The sequence below is a fragment of the Callorhinus ursinus genome, unplaced genomic scaffold (assembly GCF_003265705.2).
Source record: "Callorhinus ursinus isolate GAN/ISIS: 27379988/994484 unplaced genomic scaffold, GSC_fseal_2.0 scaffold55, whole genome shotgun sequence".
Lineage (NCBI taxonomy): Eukaryota > Metazoa > Chordata > Mammalia > Carnivora > Otariidae > Callorhinus > Callorhinus ursinus.
Genome location: NW_027397117.1, coordinates 3,406,555 through 3,428,070, shown reverse-complemented (window position 1 = coordinate 3,428,070; position 21,516 = coordinate 3,406,555). Strand labels below are relative to the sequence as shown.

Below are 21,516 nucleotides of genomic sequence, written 5' to 3'. Positions count from 1 at the left end.
TCCTCACAGCGGACCCAAACTGTTCTGGAAACATGGATCCCCACTGTTCATTAAAGACACTCAAATGGAGTATTTACAGCGCCCCAGGCCTTGTGCTAAGCAATAGGGATAGAGACTAACGGGTTCCAATTCTTACCTTCGATTTGGACATGGAAGCCAGTTTTTATCCCGAAATTATGATGCAATATGGTAAGTGCAATACAACAGAATTTTATACGAATTGCTTTGGCAGCCTGGTGGGGAATGAATCCTGGCTCCACCACTTACAACCTAAATGACATTGGACGAATGATTCAATCATTCTCAAGGCTGTTTCTACGGATAATCATGAGTATCTGCCTCAGGTCTTGTGCACAGTAAATGACAGTCATGGTTTATTATTTTTATTTATTATTCACCATTATTATGACATTTGGGCTATGCGAGGAAAGATTAGTTCAATAGGGAGAAAACGAGCCCAAAACAATGCTCAAAGCACTTGTCAATATGGAGTACCTATCTTTCTGGAACGAAACCGAGTCACATCTTCCAGAGGGACAGTAGCCTCCTCTGCCAAATCGGAGTAATCCCCACTCTACAGCATCGTGAGAAGTTCCTGACCGCAAGCACCAAGTTCCAGGGCGTAGGAGGTGCCCACCCCACGGGGGCCGGCGTTTCCACCCGGACACCTGAGCGGTCCGGACAACTGGGCACGGTCGGGTCCTAGATGTCACCGCCCAGACGCCAGTCCCTGTCCGAGTCCGCCGTCGGCCCCGCACCTGGGCGGCGGCGGGATGCTCCAAACCGTCCCCCGAGCTGCCCGGGCGCCGCCGCCGCTCCAGAGCCGCCGCGCCGAGAGGGCTTCCCACACAAATCACACAAAGACGAAAACCGTCCAACGTCCCTCCCTGGAGCGACCTGCCTTCTCGGAAGTCGATGCGGTCGGGTCTCGCTTTCCTCTCGCTGGCCCGGCTCCATGACAACCGGCGTTCCCCCAACCCCTGGCCAGGTCGGTGCCTTCTGCGCAGGCGCGAAAGGGAGCTGGCCCACCGCTTCCGCTTCCGCCCGGCGTCCCCCGGGTGCTAGGGGCGGGCTCTGCGTGATGGCGTCACGAGCCGGGGCCTCCCGCGCGGGAAGAGGCGGCGGGAGAATGGAGGTGCGGGAGAGCGGTGGTGGCGCGGGCGAGCGCGGGGCCCAGGACCCTGCCCCCGCCTCCAGCAAGGTCTCGGGCAGCGCCGGCCACTACGAGCTGCCGTGGTGAGGGCCCAGGCCATGAATGATGGGTGCTCTGGACGTGTGGGTGGGCGAGTTGGCGGGCCGTGTCCCGGGGACCCTAGGGGCGGGAGCTCGTTCTAGGGAGTCCTTAGCGGAGCAGGAAGCCTCGGGGTGGCATCGAGTAGATTAGTATTTGGAGAGGGCGAGGGACGCGCGTCGTTGACACCCCCCCGGGCTCAAGAGTGGCGGGTCTGAACTCTGGAAGCGGGATCATGGTCAGAACAGTGCTAATTCTGATCATAGCTGCCCCCTGTGACCACCCACTCGGCGCCTGGCGCTGTGCCTGAGGCTACTCTGATGGCGGGAAGCGTCGGATGCAGGTTCGGAACTCGGGGTTGTGTGCAGAAGGCGCATCCTGGGTATCTGAGAGGAGCTGGTGACATGGAAAGTCACCTGCCGCGGGCACAGGTGTGGTGTGGGCGATCCGCTCTGGTCCCACTCCCTCTGCGCGCGGTTATGGTTTATTCTCGGTCCTCCGTGCATGCCCATCCCTCCAGCCCACCCCTCTCCTGAGCTGATACCTAAATGGAGCGCAGTACGGCTTACTGGAACATCCACAGCAGCATTGTTCAGTCCCCCAGCCACTAGCCCCTTGAGTCCATTGACAGCCCTGGAAATGAGGCTGGTTCCAATTGAGTAGGGCTGTAAGTTTACAAAATACACCGGATTTCCAGGACTTAGTATAAAAGAAAAAAATCTCATTCGTAATTGTTATATTGATTACGTGTTGAAAATGATAATACTAGGTTCAATAAATTCTTAGGAAAATTAACTTTCACCTATTTTCTTTTCACTTTTTTTAAAAACATTTTTACTCATTTACTTGAGAGAGAGAAAGCATGTGTGCACGAACAGGGTGGGTGGTGCTCAATCCCAGGATCCTGAAATTATGACCTGAGCCAAAGGCAGACGCCTAACGGACTGACCCACCCAGGTGCCCCTCTTTTTACATTTTTTTTTTTAAAGATTTTATTTATTTAATTGACAGACAGCGAGAGAGGGAACACAAGCAGGGGGAGGGTCAGAGGGAGAGGCAGGCTTCCCACTGAGCAGGGAGCCCAATGCGGGGCTCGATCCCAGGACCTTGAGATCATGACCTGAGCTGAAGGCAGTCGCTTAACCAACTGAGCCACCCAGGCGCCCCCCCTCTTTTTACATTTTAATGTGGCCACCAGCAAGTGTAAAATTACATATGTGGCTTGAGTTACATTTTTTATGTATGACACTACTTTAAATGCTTAGGATATTTCATTATACAAGACACACTCTGGTGTCATGAGCTTCCATTTGATAGGGAAAGAATAAAGAACAAACCAGGAGATAAGTAGTATATTTGATGATGACTGGTGGCATCGGGTAAATGACTGGTGGTCAGGGAAGGCCTTTGATGAGATGATATTTCAACAAAGACGGCAACTCGGGGAGTGAGCCAATTGGCAATGTGGAGAAAGCTTTCAGGCAGGGGGAGCCCCTATGGAGGCCCCGAGGAGGAGAATGTTTGCCATGTTCAAAGTCTAGCTCAAATTTCAGCACCTGATATTCCTAGGTGCTGATTCCACAGCCCTTGGTTTATACAAGCAGTTTAGCACTGTAGGAGGATTTGCTAAGCTCTCTGTGCTTGCTGATAGGGAAAGCCTTTAGAGCAAGAACCGTGTATTGCTCCTTTCTGTACCTTCCACTTTCCTCCCCCTAAGATCTCCAAACTCCTTATACAGTGCTCGCACCTGGAAAGGACTGAGTATGAACAAGAAATGAGTAGCAACAAGCATGCTCCATCTGCTGGTCTTGGAGGAGAACTCTTTATTTACTGTAGTATGTGGCCAACAAGCTTCTTTGCACGTAGCTGCTTCTGGAGCAGAACCAGGCCCTGTAGGGAGTGCAGGCTGAGGGTAAATCAGAGTATAATAAAGGGCAGAGGAAGTGCTGATTGCAAATCTACTGCCACTTCTGTTTTCAGCTAGAGAAAGTCATTTGCTCACAGCATGGCTTGCTTTTATTCATTTAAAAAGAGAGAAGTATTGGGGCACCTGGGTGGCCCAGTCGATTGAGCATCCGACTCATGTTTTTGGCTCAGGTCGTGATCTCGGGGTCATGGCATCGGGCCCCGAGTTGGGCTGCGAGCTCAGCGGGGAGTCTGCTTGAAGGCTCTCTCCCTCTGAGAGAGAGTATTCATCTGAGTAAGCCTCTAGCCTGTCCACACTTCCCATAGCCTCATAGGATCACAGGGCAGGCCTGTGGTTTCTGTCTAGCCAGCCCTGCAGTGCACCTGGCACCAGTCACAAAAACTGGCAGGTAAGGGATAAGAAGGGGGCTCGGCTGCACCCGTGTCTGTCAGATCAGATGATGTCAGTGCCTCGTGCTGAGCTTCTGTTGTGACGGGCAGACCATGCGGCCGCCCAGCGTCACAGCGCTCCAGATGGCCCGCTCTGGCCCCTCTCCAGCAACAACGGGTGCATCTCGGCTGTGGCAGGTTTAAAGCCTTCCGTGTACAGTTCTTAGGCACTTAACTTTTCAAATGGCACTTGGGTTACCTCTTCGAATTTAAAACCTGCAACATTTACTATATTTTAAATTGCCTGTGTATAATTTTCTGACAGAGCTCTCGGGATTGCCCTTTAGCACTTGTTCTTGGGAGCGTGAAAATAGTTACGTCACCGTCTTTATGCGTTTTCTTAAAAACAGGGTTGAAAAATATAGGCCAGTAAAGTTGAATGAAATTGTCGGGAATGAAGACACGGTGAGCAGGCTAGAGGTGAGTGATTTTTTTTTTTTTAATGTTTTATTTATTTATTTGACAGAGAGAGAGTACAAGCAGGGGGAGTAGCAGGCCGAGGGAGGGGGAGAAGCAGGCTCCCTGCTGAGCAGGGAGCCCAATGCGGGGCTCGATCCCAGGATCCTGGAATCATGGCCTGAGCTGAAGGCAGATGCTTTACCGACTGAGCCACCCAGGCGCCCCTGATTTTTTTTTTTTAAGAGATTATCCTATGTCACATTATGTGGTTTTGACAAGCTCAAGGGAGGCATTTGGAGGAAGATGGCTAAGATAGTGAGGGGTGGAGTGAGCCATGAATTCAGAAGAATTGAGGGATTGAGAGCCAATCAGTTTAGAGAAGACTAGAAACCGTAGTGGCTAACTTTGCATGTTTGAGGCGCTGGCTTATTGGAGAGGGGTTCTCTGACCTATGATTCTAAAGCTGGCATGGCAAACCTTTTCTGTAAAGGCCAACTAGTAGATACCTTAGGCTTTACAAACTGTATAATGTCTTTGTCCAATATTCTTAATTTTTTAAACAATCCTTTAGAATCATAAAAATCATTCTTAGCTAGGGGGCTTATAAAAACAGGCCCCAAGGCGCCTGGGTGGCACAGTCCGTTGAACATCTGACTCTCGGTTTTGGCTCAGATCATGATCTTAGGGTCATGGGAAGTCTGCTTGGGATTTTCTCCCTCTCCCTCAGCCCCTCCCGCTTGTGTTCTCTCTCTCTCTCTCAAATAAATAAATCTTAAAAAAAAAAAAAAAAAACAGGCCTCAGGCTGGATTACCCCCCCCCTTCCTGCCATCACCCCTCCACCATGGTTTGCCAACCCCGCCTAGGGGGACTGAGTGACAGGGCACAGCCGTCTTCAGGACGACAGGACCAGGAGTGAGCAGAAGTGTGCCCCATATGGCAAGGTTTGGAATCCTAACCCTAGAGGTCTATAGGTGGAATCTAGAAGCCCAGCTGTTTGAGACATGACGGAGGCAGTCTCTGCAGTAATGGGGACTTAGACTCTTAACAGCTACCAAGATACTTGTTTGTTTTACAAATGAGTTCATTTTACAAATATCTGTGGGCCAGATATGGTGCGGTGTTAGGAGCTGTTGATATAACAGTGAACAAAATAGACATGACCCCTGCCTGTGTGGGCTTTAGTCTCATTGGGGTCAAAGTCAATAGGTCGTGTGATGAGCACTCTGACAGAGGCAGAATGGGGTGCTGTGGAAGCACATGGGCGGGGGGTGTTAACCTGCTCACAGTATCTTAGTTCTCAGATGGAAGAAGGGACAGCAAAGCTAAGTAAGTGGGAGTTAGCCAGACTTGGGGGGCCAGGAGCGGAGGGAGGGAAGGCAGCAGGAATAGCATGTGCAAAGGCCCAGAGGTGAGAGGGCTTAGCTCGTTGGCGGTGGGGGGGGGGGACGAGGGTTATGCCATCTGATTGGAATACAGAGTAGGGCTTTCCAGACATTAATATGTGTATGAATTGCCTGGGGATCTTGTTAAAAATGCAGATCCTGATCCAGGGAGTGGGGCCAGAGAGTCTGCATTTCTGCCTCGCTCCTGGGGGATGCCGATGCTGCGGGTCCATGGAGCCCACAGAGTAAAAAGGCTGTAGAGTGTGTATTGGGTTGTGAGAAATGAGCTGGTGAGGTGGGCAGGGCCTCCTGAGCCCTGTTTGAGTTGGGGCTCACAGGGCAGGAAGGAGTCATCCAAGGGCTTCATCCGGTGCAAATGTGTGTGTTTTTTTTTTTAAAGATTTATTTATTTATTTTGAGAGAGTGAGAATGAGAGAGAGAGAGAGAGAGTACATGAGAGGGGGAAGGGTTAGAGGGAGAAGCAGGCTCTTCGCTGAGCAGGGAGCCCGATACGGGACTCGATCCCGGGACTCCAGGATCATGACCTGAGCTGAAGGCAGTCGCTTAACTGACTGAGCCACCCAGGCGCCCCGGTGCAAATGTTTTAATAGCTGGGGCATTCTAGAAAATTGGTTGTGGTTACAGTAGGGAAAATACATGGGTGTGGGGCAGGATTAGAGGCCAGGAGACCAGTCAATGGCCATGGTACGGTTGATGGCATCGAGGGCCCAAGTGAGGGGAAGCATGGGTGGACCCTTCGGTGGGTATGAGGGGGAATGAGGAATTCGGTTCGGAATATGCGAAGGGGAGAGTTCCGTGGGACATCCACATGGAGAAATCTGTGGCCACGTCACCACATGGGCCTGTGTGGCTGGGGAGGAGGCTTGGCGCCTCGGGTCTGCAGATTAACCAGTTCTGATGCCCCTTTCTTCCTCCAGGTCTTTGCAAGAGAAGGGAACGTGCCCAATATTATCATTGCTGTAAGTCCCTGGTCCTGGCCCTGTTGGAGGTCTTGGAGTCTGACTTTCCCTGCCTCCCAAGAGCTTAAGTGCACAGAGCTTCCTCGTCAGAGAGGCCCATGGTCACCAGAGCCCTTGACACTCCCCTTGGCAGAGGGAAGCATTCTGCCCCAGTTGGTCGGGAGGCCTCTGGGTGGGTGGCTGTGTTGATTCGATGTGTGCTGTGGGTTGCGGAGGAGGTTCGAAGGGGAGATGAGCGCAAACAGTGGGGAGCAGGAGCTCAGGAGCTAAAGGCAAGCTCATTCTGTCGGCCTCAAGCCCTTGCCATCTCCTCCCTAGGGCCCCCCCGGAACCGGCAAGACTACAAGCATCCTGTGTTTGGCACGCACCCTGCTGGGCCCAGCATTCAAGGATGCTGTTTTGGAGCTCAATGCCTCCAATGACAGGTACACCTGGGAGTTTGGACTGCGTGAAGGGTGGCGAGTGTTTGAAGTTTGAGTTGTCACAGAAGCCGCCTTTTTGCAAATTCTGTGTTGTACTTGGGGTTTGTCTCCCCAGCTTTGTGTTTTCCTTTGATCCTTCCCCGTGAATGAGAATGGGCGTCACTTGCCTGTCCGAGTGGCATCGTAAGCACTGACTAGCTGGTTTCTTTTTTTTTTTTTTTTTAATGAAGGTGTTTTTTGTTTTTTTAAAGATTTATTTATTTTAAAGAGAGAGATAGAGTGCATATGCACATGGGTGTGCAGGAGAGGGGCAGAGGGAGAGAGAATCTTAAGCAGACTCCCCGCCGAGCATGGAGCCTGATGCGGGGCTCGATCCCACCACCCTGAGACCACAACCTAAGCCGAAACCAAGAGTCAGGACGCTCAACCGACGCTCACCTCCCCTTCGAACCTCCTCCACAACCCACAGCACCCAGGCACCCCTTTAATGAAAATTTTAAAAATTATTTTTAATTGTGGTAAAATACACAAACCATAAGATGTACCATCTTCAGCATTTTTAAGCGCACCATTCAGTGGTGTTACATACATTTCCACTTCATTTGCGGAACTGAAACTGCATATCCATGAAATAACAACTTTCTGTTTCCCCCTCTACCCAGCCCCGGCAACCACCATCCTACTTTCTGTTTCTATAAATTGGACTCCTCTAGGGACCTCACCTAAGTGGAATCGTCCAGTATTTGTCTTCTTGTAACTGGCCTACTTCACGCAGCATAATGCCGTCAAAGTTCCTCGTGTTGGGGCAGGTGTCAGAATGCCCTTCCTTTTCTAAGGCTGAGTCGTGTCCCACTGTGTGGAGAGACCACCACAGTTTGCTTATCTGTTCATCTGTTTTGGACCCTTGCATTGCCTTCATCTTTTGGCTCCTGTGAACTAGGAATCATGCTCATATGAACAGGGCTGTACAGATAGCTCTTTGAGACCCTGCTTCACGTATCTCGGACACACACTCAGGAATAGGATGGCTGGATTATTTTTGGTAATTCTGTTTGATTTTCTGAGGAAGCGCCCCACTGCCTTCCATGGCAGCCGTGCCACCTGATGGGCTCACCAACAGTGCGCGATTTCCCCACATCCTCACCAGCACTCGTTTTCTGTGTTTGCTGGCAGTGGTGGGCATCCTGATGGGTGGGAGGTACTGTTCCCTCTTCAGATAGAACCAGTAGAGGACTAGGAAATGAGGAACCGTTGAATAAAATGTCTGCAGAGTCTGCCTTCGGTGATTCCTTGAGGATGTGGGTCTCAGCGCCTTACTGTTTTCCTGGTTTGAAAGAGCCACACAGACGGGAAACAGACAACACCCTTTGTAGGCAACTACCTGCCCATCCGCTGTCATGAACGAGCCTGGGAGCGACCCATTTTGTAAATGCTGATTCCAGACGTCAAATACAAATAGGTTCTAGCTTATTGTCACTTCTTGTTATCCTCACCCTTGACTCATCAAACTCACTATTTATTTGAGATAGAGAGAGAGTGCACGTGAGCATACACACGGGATGGCGGGTGGGGGGCAGCAGAGGGAGAGGGATAAACCAACTCCACACTGAGCATGGAGCCCGCTGAGTGGCCCGATCTCATGACCCCAAGATCATGAGTCAGATGCTCAACCAGCTGAGCCACCCAGGGGCCCCCAAAGCACCCAGGTGCTTTTTTTTTTTTTTTTTAAGAGGGAGAGAGAACCCGCTCGAGGCAAGAGGAGGGGCAGAGGGAGGGAGAGAATCTTAAGCAGGCTCCATGCCCAGTGTGGAGCCTGACGCGGGGCTCGATCTCACTACCCTGAGATCATGACCTGAGCCAAAATCAAGAGTCAGAGTCTTAACTGACTGAGCCACCCAGGCGCCTCCAAATTCACTACTTTTTTTTTTTTTAAGATTTTATTTATTTATTTGACAGAGACACAGCGAGACAGGGAACACAGCAGGGGGAGTGGGAGAGGGAGAAGCAGGGTTCCCATCGAGCAGGGAGCCCGATGCGGGGCTTGATCCCATGACCCTGGGATCATGACCTGAGCCGAAGGCAGACACTTAATGACAGCCACCCAGGCGCCCCTGCCCTCAGCTTTTGATCACTGCCAACTACCCTGTAAATGTTTATTTTTTTTAATTTTTTTTTAAAGATTTTATTTATTTATTTGAGAGAGAGAGAATGAGAGATAGCACGAGAGGGAAGAGGGCCAGAGGGAGAAGCAGACTCCCCGCTGAGCAGGGAGCCCGATGCGGGACTCGATCCCGGGACTCCAGGATCATGACCTGAGCCAAAGGCAGTCGCTTAACCAACTGAGCCACCCAGGCGCCCCTACCCTGTAAATGTTGATGGGCAAGCAAGCATCTTAACAGATGAGAGAATACTGTCACATGACCTTTTAGCAAAACGGGATGGGTCACGTTCTGGTCAGAAGGTATTGGGGAATGAAGTCCTTCCTGTTGAGTGACCCACCGGATGGATATGTATTTATTTTTTGTCCTTAGATATATATCGTTCACTCCTTGATACTAAAGTTTGAGAAGATGCACCCACGATTTTGGCATTGGAGGACCCCATAGTCTGAGACAGTCTGACCGTGGTCGGTTTCACTGTCCTCATTAGCGTCCAGAGTGCTGCTCTTTTCTCTCTCTGGTCATTTTCTGATTTGTCTAATAGTATGGAATGGTCTCTGTCATTTGTTTCATCTTTTGTTAGTGGAAAATGAAGAAGTTTTGAATTTTCAGCTGTGATCGATGAATGCTTTACAAAACAACAAAGGTGGTGTATCTGAACTTATATCTTCTAGAAAGAGAATGCAGTGCCCCTAGCGACACAAAACATTGTAGGATGGGGCAGTAGGGACAGTTTTCCCTCCTATCACACCATCAGAGGCAAGTGCGACAAGTCTTGCATTTTCTTAAGGCTTTAACGTTTTGTGTGTTTTTTTTTTAGCATAGTTGGGAATAATTGATAAGGAACAGGGAAATAGTCACTAGGATTATGACATTGCCATTTCATTTCAAGACACAGGAAGAATAAGGTCACTGAGACCTCATGACGTATTTCAGATTATCCAGGGGTCCAGTGAACTCGCAGGGTAATTGCAAGATAAAATGACTCTCATGCTGTCAGAAGGAATAAGTACATTTTATCTTTGTTTTTTTGGAGGACCTCCACGAAGGAATAAAAGTAATGCAACGTTAATCCTAATACATAGTTAGAATTGCCCCGAAAACCTAAAAACTAAAATTGTGTGTGTGGTGGTGTTACGGGGGTTAGAAGCCCCCTGAAGGTACATGGATGTGTCTGGGAAGGCGACAGCACAGTGACACCTTGTCGTTTCAGGGGCATCGATGTGGTGAGGAACAAAATCAAAATGTTTGCCCAGCAGAAGGTCACCCTTCCCAAAGGGCGGCACAAGATCATCATCCTGGATGAAGCAGACAGGTAGAGCCCTTTGCCAAGTACACAGTGACCTCGATTTCTCAGTCTCTTGTCAGGCTTTATTAAAGCAGAAGCTCTCTCCCCTCTGCACTTTTGTGGCAGACCAGCTTATCACACCTTCCAAAAGCAATTTAACAGGCACCTGAGTCTTACACCTTATCTTTATTAGTAACTTACAAACATTTGTAGAAGACAATGTCGGTTAATGGGTTCATTCCAGCTTCCCGTGGATGACTTAAATGATATCTCTCTCTTTTTTTTTTTTTTTTTTGGGAATGAGTGATAGGGGAAGATGGTTTTCTTTAAGATTTTATTTATTTGACAGAGAGAGAGAGAGAGAGAGAGAGTGCGCGACAGCAGGAACACAAGCAGGGGGAGTGGGAGAGGGAGAAGCAGGCTCCAGGCTGAGCAGGGAGCCCGATGTGGGGCTCGATCCCAGGACCCCGGGATCATGACCTGAGCCGAAGGCAGACGCTTAACCGACTGAGCCACCCAGGCGCCCCAGTGATATCTCTTTTTATTGTGAAATACACACGACATAAAATTTACCATTTTAACCATTTCTTTAAAAAAAGATTTTATTTATTAGGGAGGGAGGGAAGGAAGGAAGGAGCACTTGGAGGGAGGGGCAGAGGGCGAGGGAGAAGCAGACTCCCCGCTGAGCAGAGAACCCCACAGATGCAGGGCTCGGTCCCAGGGCCCCAGGACCATGACCTGGACTCGAGGGTGCCCAGGCTCTCTAGGGAGGGATTTGTGTCCAGTGGGCCCTGGGTTCCAGTTGCAAACTGCCCCCGTGTGTTTTTCTTTTCTCAGCATGACTGATGGAGCCCAGCAAGCCTTGAGGAGAACCATGGAAATCTACTCCAAAACAACTCGCTTTGCTCTTGCTTGTAATGCTTCAGATAAAATCATAGGTGAGAGTCAGCTCTACGTGGCTTGGGGTCCACCCATGGTGCTCACATTGGCTCTTTAGTCACAGAAGAGTAGGGGCTTTTTGATTGCCTACCATGGGCTGAGCACTACAGAATCAACTTTTTCTTTTAATTTTATATAATTCTACGTGAAGGTATTCTTAGCTCCACATTAGAGAGGAGAAAACTGGAGCTCAGAGAGGCTGAGTAGTTTGCCCAAAGTCACACAGCACATGGAAGAGCTGGTACTGGAACCCTGATTCTTTGGGATTCTTGCATCATCGTGGGCACATGTGACATTTCCATGTCCTGTGTACAGTGAGTGTCATGGTCACTGCCTTGCCCCAGACGTGCTCCTGCACTTTCTGTGTGCACTGGGCATTTGGCACACACTCCGTCTGTACACGGGGCTTTGTCATCACCAGGGACTGCCTCCCCTGTTGCAAGCTCACCCATCAGTCCACTCTGACCCGGCACCTGTCTCTCCGTCCCCTGAAGTCTGTCTGCTTCCTCACTCCTTTGCCCCACTCCTGTCTCAGCTTCCTGCTGGTTTGCACTTTCTTCCCTTTGCGATACCCATGGCAGACGCGGTCCCGCTTTGTTTCTTTCTTTTTTTTTTTTTTAATAAGACTGGAGAATGATTTCTTTTTTTTCTTTTTAAAGATTTTTTTTTTTTTTTTTTTTTATTCATGAGAGGCAGAGAGAGAGAAAGGCAGAGGCAGAGGGAGAAGCAGGCTCCCCGTGGAGCAGGGAGCCCGATGCGGGACTCGATCCTGGGACCCCGGGATCATGATCTGAGCCGAAGGCAGACACCCAGGTGCCCTCCCGCTTTGTTTCCCTCTCACCGTTTCTCACCCCTCTCTTGCATCACGCCCACCCTGCTAACCCCCAGCCTGTGTGCGCTCAGCCCTGGGACTCGCCCTTCTGCACCCAGGCCCCAGTGGCAGCTGCAGACCGGCGTGTGGCCAGGCACGCTGTGCCGCGTGGTCCTGGTTCCCAGCCTCGGCGGGCTGGCCGTGGCACCAGGAACCCTTGGTGCCCTCGCACCTGCACCAGATGCCCATTTCTTCATTAACCTGTTCAGCTATCACTCAGCAAACATTTACTCTTGTTCTATACGGTGCTGGTGGGGAACATAAGGCGTTGGATGAGAACATTCTCAACCTTCAAGATGCCACCAGTGTGGTAACACATCTTTGAGGGCAGGAGTGGCATCCTACTTAGAGACCCCCTCCCCAGATGCATTTTGCGTAGGGCTGTGCATCCACGAGTTCCTTTAGTGATTTGACACAGCAGCTGTGGGCAGAGAAAGGGCCAGCCCTCCCTTGTCAATTTTCCTGATCCATATAATACCCTGACTTTTTTTTTCTTAATTTCTAAAGAGCAACAACAGATATATAAACGAAATCACTAAAGAAATTTATTTCTGAGGTGCCTGGGTGGCTCAGTCGTTAAGCGTCTGCCTTCGGCTCAGGTCACGATCCCAGGGTCCTGGGATCGAGCCCCGCATCGGGCTCCCTGCTCCGCGGGAAGCCTGCTTCTCCCTCTCCCACTCCCCCTGCTTGTGTTCCCTCTCTCGCTGTGTCTCTCTCTGTCAAATAAATAAATAAAATCTTTAAAAAAGAAGAAAATGTATTTCTTAGTGTTAGAGGAAATAGCTCAAGATCAAATTGCTATAGTTGATTTTTATTTTCTTTTTTTTTAAAGATTTTATTTTTGATTAATCTCCACACCCAGTGCGGCTCAAACTTACAACTGGGAGATCAAAAGTCATAGGCTCAACTGACCGAGCCAGCCAGGTGTCCTGCTACAGAGTTGATTTTTAAACTCTTTGTCACTGAACCTCAATTTGGGTTCTGGACTCATTCCAGTGTAGAGAGAGACACACTCGCTCTGAGGACGGCCATGCCACCTTATTCTGACATATGCTTAAATTCTGTGAACTCTGAAGCGTCTGGCTGGCTCAGACAGAAGAGCATGCGATTCTTGATCTCAGCGTTGTGAGTTTGAACCCCACATTGGGTGTAGAGACTACTTTAAATAAATAAATTCATTCATTCATTCATTCATTCATTCATTCTGGGGCTCCTGGGATCGAGCCCCACATTGGGCTCCCTGCTCCGCAGGAAGCCTGCTTCTCCCTCTCCCACTTCCCCTGCTTGTGTTCCCTCTCTCACTCGCTCTCTGTCAAATAGAGAAATCTTTAAAAAATAATAATAATAAATTCTGCGAACTCAGCTTTCGGTGTTCCGCACAAGAAAAAAATCTGCTAAAGGAAACTTCTAGTGTAGCTGGAACATTAATTGCTTTTATCTTATCTTGTGCTGATAAGCCAAATACATAATTAGGGTCTTGGTGGAGATTCCTGATTTCAGATAAGTTGAAGTGGACTAACTCTTAGGACTCCCAGGTTTCTTTAAAAGCACAGAAACTTAGAGGAGTGCATTCCCTGAAAGTGCGTGTGAGCACAGAGGATGGAACACGGAGCAGATGGGGGCTTGGAGATCATGGAGAAGCTGTTGTCACTGTCTAAAAGGAGGGTCAGGGGCAGCTTCCAGAATTCTGTATCCATCTCTCTAGTGGCTCTCTGCCCAGGCTGTGGTCAGAATCTTCTGTGGAACCTCAGAGAAACCCCGCACATGTCCCTGCTCACCCAGGACCGGCCGGGTGGGGACACCCAGCACACACGGTGACCAGGAGCCCAGCACCGACTCACCTGCGGGCTGTGGCCCGTGGGTGTCTCGATCCTGGAGGGTCTTTTCCCCTTCTGGAAGCCAAGGCTAGCTAAGGCGATCAGGGCAGTGCTGGGGAGGCTTACTGGTTGATGCTTTGAGCTAGCGGAGAGCACCGGCTGGGGAGGGAGCTGTTGGTGCCGTCGTGGCTGGTGCGTGTCCCGCGCCGCGGCTTCCTAACACGAGGGGCTGTTGGGGATGCGCCGGCCTCTGCGGGGTGCCTCACCCTTCTGTCCCGGTCAGAGCCCATTCAGTCCCGCTGCGCAGTCCTCCGCTACACGAAGCTGAGCGACGCCCAGGTCCTCGCCCGGCTGCTGACTGTGCTGGAGCAGGAGAAGGTGCCCTACACCGACGACGGCCTGGAAGCTGTCATCTTCACGGCGCAGGGGGACATGAGGCAGGTGCGTGCCGTCGGGGCCCCTCTGCGCCCACCTCCTGGGCTGCGTGCGCCTTGTTCTCGGCGGGGGGGGGGGGGGGGGGGCGCCGAGACCCCGGGCCCCCCCCCCCGGGGGGGGGGGGCGTGCGCCGTGTGCGCGGGGGGGGGGGGGGGGGGGTAGCTGCGCAGAGACCATGGACCCTGCCCACTGGGGCTTTGGACTGGCCCAGGACAGACCCGGGAGAAGGGGGCTCCGCTTGGACTCGGGGGGTGGGGGTGGGGTGCTCAGGACTGAAAATCGCCCCCAACGCGCACTTGATTCTCCACAGGCGCTGAACAACGTGCAGTCGACTTTCTCGGGGTTCGGCTTTATTAACAGCGAGAACGTGTTCAAGGTACAGGAGCCGCTGGGGCCCCTGCGCCCCGCGCAGAATCGGGAGGGTCTCGGGAGCGCCCCCGCGCGTGGGGAAGTGGGAGTGCTCGCGGGCCCCAAAGGGCCTCAGGCCGCGCCGCACCTAGGGCTCTCAGATCGGGTGGCAGAGGATACAGGCTCCCCGCTGCTCCCTCCCCGGGATGGTCCTACTGCTGGGAGGCAGGGGGGGGGACGCTGAGCCCCTGCTCCCTGCCTCCCACACCCACCAAGCTGAAGGACGAAGTTTCCCACTCTCCCACATTGGCCAAGGGTTTTTCTCCTGGGAACGCTTTTGAAAACGGGCTGCCCCATCCTAAAACACTTGGCTCTTTTGGAGGACAGTTAGTCTCCCCCTTATTTGGGGGTAAAAACTGGGTAGGGCTGTCCATGCGTTCAGACCATAGCTGTTTCTTATTAAGTTTGTGGGTAAGGAAAGCCTGTTTCACCCCTGGTGGTCACTGTGTCTTCAGGGACACTCCAGGAACTTGCTTAAAACGTCTCCTCTAGACAGTTCAGCCTCTGAGCCACCCTGGAGCAGACCTTCCAGGGCTCTGGAAAGCAGGATTTCTGGGGGAAGTTAACTGAGGTTGGAAGAGAAGTTCTAGGACACTTGGGGCTGTGGGAGAGAGCAGAAGCCTCCTTTAGAAGTTGTAAATGTGGGGGCGCTTGGGTGGCTCAGTTGGTTAAAGCGACTTCCTTCGGCTCAGGTCATGATCCTGGAGTCCCGGGATCGAGTCCCACATCAGGCTCCCTGCTGAGCGGGGAGTCTGCTTCTCCCTCTGACCCTCTTCCCTCTCGTGCTTTCTATCTCTCATTCTCTCTCTCAAATAAATAAATAAAATCTTAAAAAAAAAAAAAAAGAAGAAGTTGTAAATGTGGTTGGGGGGTACCTGGGTGGCTCCGTCAGTAGAGTGCCGACTCTTGATCTCAGGTCTTGATAGGGTTGTGAGTTCGAGCCCAGTGTCGGGCATGGACACTACTTAAAAAAAAGAAGAAGTCGAAGTTTTAAATATGGGTCCCGGGGTGGAGGGTGGAGCGCAGACTCCAGGCCAGTGGAGGGAGGGGCCGGGGGGGCAGCCCCAGGCTCGGGGACACCTGTTCCTCTTCACGCTGACATGCTGGGGTCGGGGGGAGTCTGTCGCTGGAAAGCCAGTTTCTCTTCCAGGTGGGAGGCTGGTCCAGTTCGTAAGTGGATTGTGAGTGGTTCTGGGCAAGCAGTCCTCCGAGTGACCTAAGGTGTGTGGCTAACAGCTTTTCAGAAGACAAGAGATTCCTGTCAGCCCTTGTTCACTCCGCTTATGGTTGGGCAATCTGTAACCACGGTGTTCGAACTTCCTCCCCAGTGAGGAAGGTTGACGCCACACTCTGGTCACTCGTTTGGTAGTGAGAGCGGTGTTCCCAAACCTGGTTCTGTTTGCCAGGGAATTTGATGAGAAAAGCCCGCTGAGTGGTTGGTTATGCTGGTGTGTCGGGGCTCCTCCTCAGGTGGGCCCCCTCAGCCGCTGACAGGCCTTTTTTCCCGGTTTGCTCAGGTCTGCGACGAGCCCCACCCCTTGCTGGTGAAGGAGATGATCCAGCACTGCGTGAACGCCAACATCGATGAGGCATACAAGGTTTGCGTCCCTCCTCCTCCCTGACTCGGGGGGGAGACTTTGCTTCTTCGGCAGTGCAGAGGGGGCCTCTCTGTGTGCTGGGGACTTTGCTCACATGCATTGCTCCCCTCGATTCTTAGAATGAGGCCAGGAGTTGGGTACACACCAGAGGAAGAAACGGATTCCAGGACGCTGGATTCCTTGGTCTAAATCACACTGCTGACAAGCACTCAACCTGCAATTCAGAGTCATGTCTTTGTCCTATAATTATATCCTCCACAAGGGGACTTTGTCCACCCAAGACCTGAGGAAAGACCAGCCCATCTCCTTACGTTTCCATGATGCCATCTGTGTCTGCCAAGGGAGACTTCGCCTCCCGTCCCCCTGAGGAACATGGGAATGGCGTTCAGGGACCCAGTGGTTCCTGGTCATCTGGGAGAAGCAGGACCCAGGGCTTCCAGCCTCGTTATGGAGCCTGGTCCCATGGGCACGTTCCAGGGGGCATCATCACAGTTCAGGTGACCCTCAGGTCCACAAGGGTGGCAGTGGTATGATTTAAGGCCACTGGCCTGGTCCCAGCCAATTTCCCTCCCCCTGCTCTCACCAAACTAGGCCAGAAGTGGACTGGGTTGAGGGCAGGGCCAGATGTAACTCGAAACCAACTCGAGACCAAGCCAGAGACCCAGACACAGGGCCCAAAGGTAGCCTTCAGATTTAGGGACACAGAGCTTCCGTGCCCCCTGCATCTGCCTTGAGATGCTGTAGCAGAGGCAAAACAACTGACCCCAGGCCCCACCATCTGAGTGGGCTGGGTGGGATTGGAACTGGGGCCTGTGGTTGAGACCGGGCAGAAGGCTGGGAGGACTCTGCTCGGTGGAGAGCTGGTGGAGGCTAGGCCTGCAGGGGGGGCCTCTTCCCCTTGGGTGCTCACTGGGATGATTAATACAGTTTTTTAGGAGCCTTGGATAAAGACACTACATGGGTGTCGTAGGAGACCATGCAAAACATTTTTTAAAAGATTTTGTTTTTATGTATGAGAGCGAGAGAGAGAAAGAGGGCGCGAGCGGGCAGGGGGAAGAGCAGAGGAAGAGGGACAAGCAGACTCCGCACTGAGCTCCGAGCCGGACACGGGGCTTGATCTCAGAATCCTGAGATCATGATCTGAGCCGAAACCCAGAGTCTGGCGCTTAACCGACTGAGCCCCCCCAGGTGCCCTTACCATGCAGTACATTTTATTTTTTATTTATTTTATTTTATTTTTTTTTTAAGATTTTATTTATTTATTTGAGAGAGAGAGGATGAGAGATAGAGAACACGAGAGGGAAGTGGGTCAGAGGGAGAAGCAGACTCCCCGCCGAGCAGGGAGCCCGATGCGGGACTCGATCCCGGGACTCCAGGATCATGACCTGAGCCGAAGGCAGTCGCTTAACCAACTGAGCCACCCAGGCGCCCACCATGCAGTACATTTTAAAACATTTGAGATATTGGGGCAGTTGACTGGCTCAGCCGGTAGCGCATGTGACTCTTAATCTCAGGATCCTGAGTTCAAGCACCACATTGGGCATGGAGCCAGCTGGAGTTAACTAACAAATAAATAAATACATAAATAATAAATAAACAAACAAACATTTGTTATGTAATTTCTCCCTGTTGGGAAACTCCAGTGACCCGCCCCCCCCCCAGGGCAGGCTGGATGGCTGGGTGGCCAAGGATGATCTGTCTGCTCCCTGCTGGGGGACAGGCCCTAGACTGGTGGGCCTCGTCCCCTCTCCCCGCCCCCCCAGTACCCTTGTCACCCAGTGTATCTTCCTCTGTCTAGATTCTCGCTCACCTGTGGCATCTTGGCTATTCGCCGGAAGACATCATTGGCAACATTTTTCGAGTGTGCAAAACCTTCCAAATGGCGGAGTACTTGAAACTGGAGTTTATCAAGGTCAGTGAGAGTACAGCAGTGGCTCTCCTGGGGAGCGTGGGCCACGCTGCGGTCTCTTCGTTCGGCTCCCAGGCCTGGCCCCTGGAAGACGCTCAGTGAGTGTCCCAACGCCAGATCGTCCTGGGGCTGGGAGTTGGTTTCAGCCTGTTCTGCCAGTCAGCGACCTAGAGTTCCTTAGGGTGGCTCTCTTCACTCAAGATTTGTTTATTTGTTTACCCTTACGGTCAGGTTAATTGAGGTATAATCTACATAGAGTAAAATGCAGCCTCTCAGGTGCCTTCTGTTGACTAGTGTTCAGTCTTGTAAAGGCCACAATCAAGGTCGGAACAGCTCTATAAATCCCCCGCCCCCTAAATACACGTGCCCCTTGGTAGTCAGCTTCTCCCCCAGCAGCCAGAAACCACCGCTTTGTTTTCTCTTTGGGGGGACAGAATTTTCCAGAAGGTTGTCCTGTGGAGATGACAACGGAATCAAGTAGTCCGCCTAGCTTAATGCACTTCGGGTTTGTTCATGCTGTTGAATCTGTTGGTGGGTCGTTCCTTTTCCTTGCCGAGCAGCGAACCACGGTTTGTGTGTTCACCACTTGAAGGACGCCGGGGGGTCTGGGTTTTGGGGACCATCAGTAAGGTCACTATAAACATTTGCGCATGCGAATCGGTGTGAATGTGAGCGTAAGTTTTTATTTTTCTCGGGCAACTTCCCAGGAGGTAGGATTGCTTGTTCTAATGGTCAAGGTATGTTTAACTTGATAAGAAACTGCCAAACCGATTTCTGAAGCGGCTGTAGATTGTGCATTTCTCCCAGCAGTGTGTGAGCGTTCCAGATGCCCCCCCCGCCAGCCTAGCCAGCACTTGCAGTGTTGGGTTGATTCTTTTTTTCCTTTTTAAGATTTTATTAGAGAGAGAGTCGGGGGGCGGGGCAGGGCAGAGGGAGAGGGAATCTCCAGCAGGCTCCATGCCCGGTGCAGAGTCTGATGCGGGGCTCGATCTCACAACCCTGGGAACACGACCTGAGTGGAAACCAAGAGTTCGACGCTCAACGCCCAGGGCCACTCCAGGCGCCCCTCGGTTGATGCTGTTAAAGCCATTCTGATAGGTGTCCCATAGCATCTTACCCCGGCTTTAACGTGCATTTCCCAACAGCTAACGGCGTCGAGCACTTTCGCATGTGCCGATTTGCCATCCGTTATCTTTAATGAAGCATCTGTTCAAACCTACCGATTTCTTAATTGAGTCATTTTCTTCTTACTGAGTTTTGAGACTTACTCATATACCCTGGCTTCAAGTCCCTTTATCAGACATGTGTTTTATAAGTATTTTAATATTTTCTCCAAGCCTGGCTTTTATTTGTTTTGTTTTTTGGGGTTTTTTTGTTGTTGTTGTTGTTATTTTCTTAACAGTACCTTACAGGGCAATAGCCAAATAAACTGAACTCTAAACACAACTCATGACAACTTAAGAGTTCCTTTTCCAGCTGAAGTTTGAGTTCATTGCGTCCATTTTAAGTTAAAAAAAAAAAAAAAAAAAGGGCGCCTGGGTGGCTCAGTTGGTTAAGCGACTGCCTTCGGCTCAGGTCATGATCCTGGAGTCCCGGGATCGAGTCCCGCATCGGGCTCCCTGCTCGGCAGGGAGTCTGCGTCTCCCTCTGACCCTCTTCCCTCTCGTGCTCTCTATCTCTCATTCTCTCTCTCTCTCAAATAAATACATAAAATCTTTAAAAAAAAAAAACATAAAGTCCTCCCTCACTTATTCTTTTTTAAAAGATTTTATTCATTTATTTGACAGAGAGAGACACACAGCGAGAGAGGGAACACAAGCAGGGGGAGTGGCAGAGGGAGAAGCAGGCTTCCCACCGAGCAGGGAGCCCGATGCGGGGCTCGATTCCAGGACCCTGGGACCATGACCTGAGCCGAAGGCAGACACTTAACCGACTGAGCCACCCCGGCGCCCCCCTCCCTCATTTATTAACCAGATTGACATGTGCTTTGCTTTTCAGGAAATCGGATACACGCATATGAAGATAGCAGAAGGTGTGAACTCCCTCCTGCAGATGGCAGGGCTCCTGGCCAGGCTGTGTCAGAAGACAATGGCCCCGGTGGCCAGTTAGGGGGGAGAACTCGTTGCTCGGGGTGACAGGGGTCCTGAGAGTCCTCGTCCAGGAGAGACAGGAGTCAGCGCCTTCTGATTTGGAAAAAAGGCCGCCCTCGACCGGCACGGGGATGCGCCTGCCCCTGACACAACCATGGTCTCCACACCGCTCTCACACGTGTCTGCAGTCAGCCTCAGCCTCATGGACATGGTGACAGGGTGACAGGGCCCCAGAGAACCTCAGGGCTTGGCACCCGACCTGGGCACGTGTGGCATCTTAGTTAATAAAAACGCTGTACGGTTTTGTCGGCGCTAAGGTGGCGTCGCCAGGCAGCAAGGAAAGCCAGCGTCCCGTCTCTGAGTGTCCCCAGCGTCCGACAAGTAGCACAGGTGATGGGGATAGTAGACTGATGAGGCTGATCTCAGTGCTTCTAGAAGCCTGGAGGACAGTTCCGTGGGGTAAGGGACGGAGATAGACGTCTCAGGACAGCCTGGGACAGTAAGGACGTCAGAGAGGACCGGCAGGAGTCACCTGCCGGGGACAGTGGTGTGACGCCTGCCCACTGACTCGCCCTTTCTGTACAACCGCGTATGCTTGTTGCTTTAGAATTCGCCAGTGAATTTTCCGTTACTTTGTACGATCGTTCCTCCCCCACAAGGTACTATTTTTTCCCCATTTTCTTAAATTATAAAAAAAAAAAAATCAGTGTACATAAAAGAAAGAATAGGGCGCACGTGGGTGGCTCAGTCAGGTGAGCCTCCGACTCTTGGTTTCGGCTCAGGTCATGATCCCAGGGTCCTGGGGATCGAGCCCCGCATCAGGCTCCACGCTCAGTGGGGAGCCTGCTTCTCCCTCTGCCCCTCCCCCTGCTCATGCTCACTCGCTCTCTCCCACTCTCTCAAATGAAATCTCTTCAAAAAGGGGTGGGGGGAGAATTAAGGTCCTCAAAAACGGCAATGTGAAGTTTTAAAAGACATTTTAACATATTTCCTCAATCTTATTCGTCATCTGGAGCCTCATGATCGCTGTGAGGTTTGCAGGGGAGGCCCAGGGCCCAGGGGCGTGTGTCTGTGCCTCACACCCCAGAACCGTGTTGGCAGGACTCCTCCCACCTGGAGCCCCCACCACAGCCTCACTGCACCCCGCTCCGTCTCTGAGCCTGAGATCGGGACTCCCGGGTGTGAAGGAACAAGTGGGCAGCAGCTGTGTTCTGGTTTTCCTTCTCATTTCC

At 51.6% G+C, this 21,516-nt stretch overlaps 1 protein-coding gene across 1 annotated transcript; it reads left to right on the top strand.

Moving 5' to 3' along the window:
- Positions 1-1,079: 1,079 nt before the first annotated feature.
- RFC2 (replication factor C subunit 2) lies at positions 1,080-20,626 on the top strand. The gene is made up of 11 exons (XM_025864574.2): positions 1,080-1,236; positions 3,937-4,006; positions 6,307-6,348; positions 6,667-6,773; positions 10,143-10,244; positions 11,055-11,155; positions 14,128-14,285; positions 14,590-14,655; positions 16,205-16,285; positions 18,084-18,197; positions 20,193-20,626. The coding sequence occupies exons 1-11, from the start codon at positions 1,082-1,084 to the stop codon at positions 20,301-20,303; spliced, it is 1,107 nt and encodes a 368-aa protein (XP_025720359.2). The 5' UTR covers positions 1,080-1,081; the 3' UTR covers positions 20,304-20,626.
- Positions 20,627-21,516: the final 890 nt, after the last annotated feature.

Coding starts and splice junctions, on each gene's coding strand:
- RFC2 (XM_025864574.2), top strand. CDS start 1,082: ATGGCGTCACGAGCCGGGGCCTCCCGCGCGGGAAGAGGCGGCGGGAGA. Junction 6,349..6,666: donor TGCCCAATATTATCATTGCT/GTAAGTCCCTGG, acceptor TCTCCTCCCTAG/GGCCCCCCCGGAACCGGCAA. Junction 11,156..14,127: donor TGCTTCAGATAAAATCATAG/GTGAGAGTCAGC, acceptor TGTCCCGGTCAG/AGCCCATTCAGTCCCGCTGC.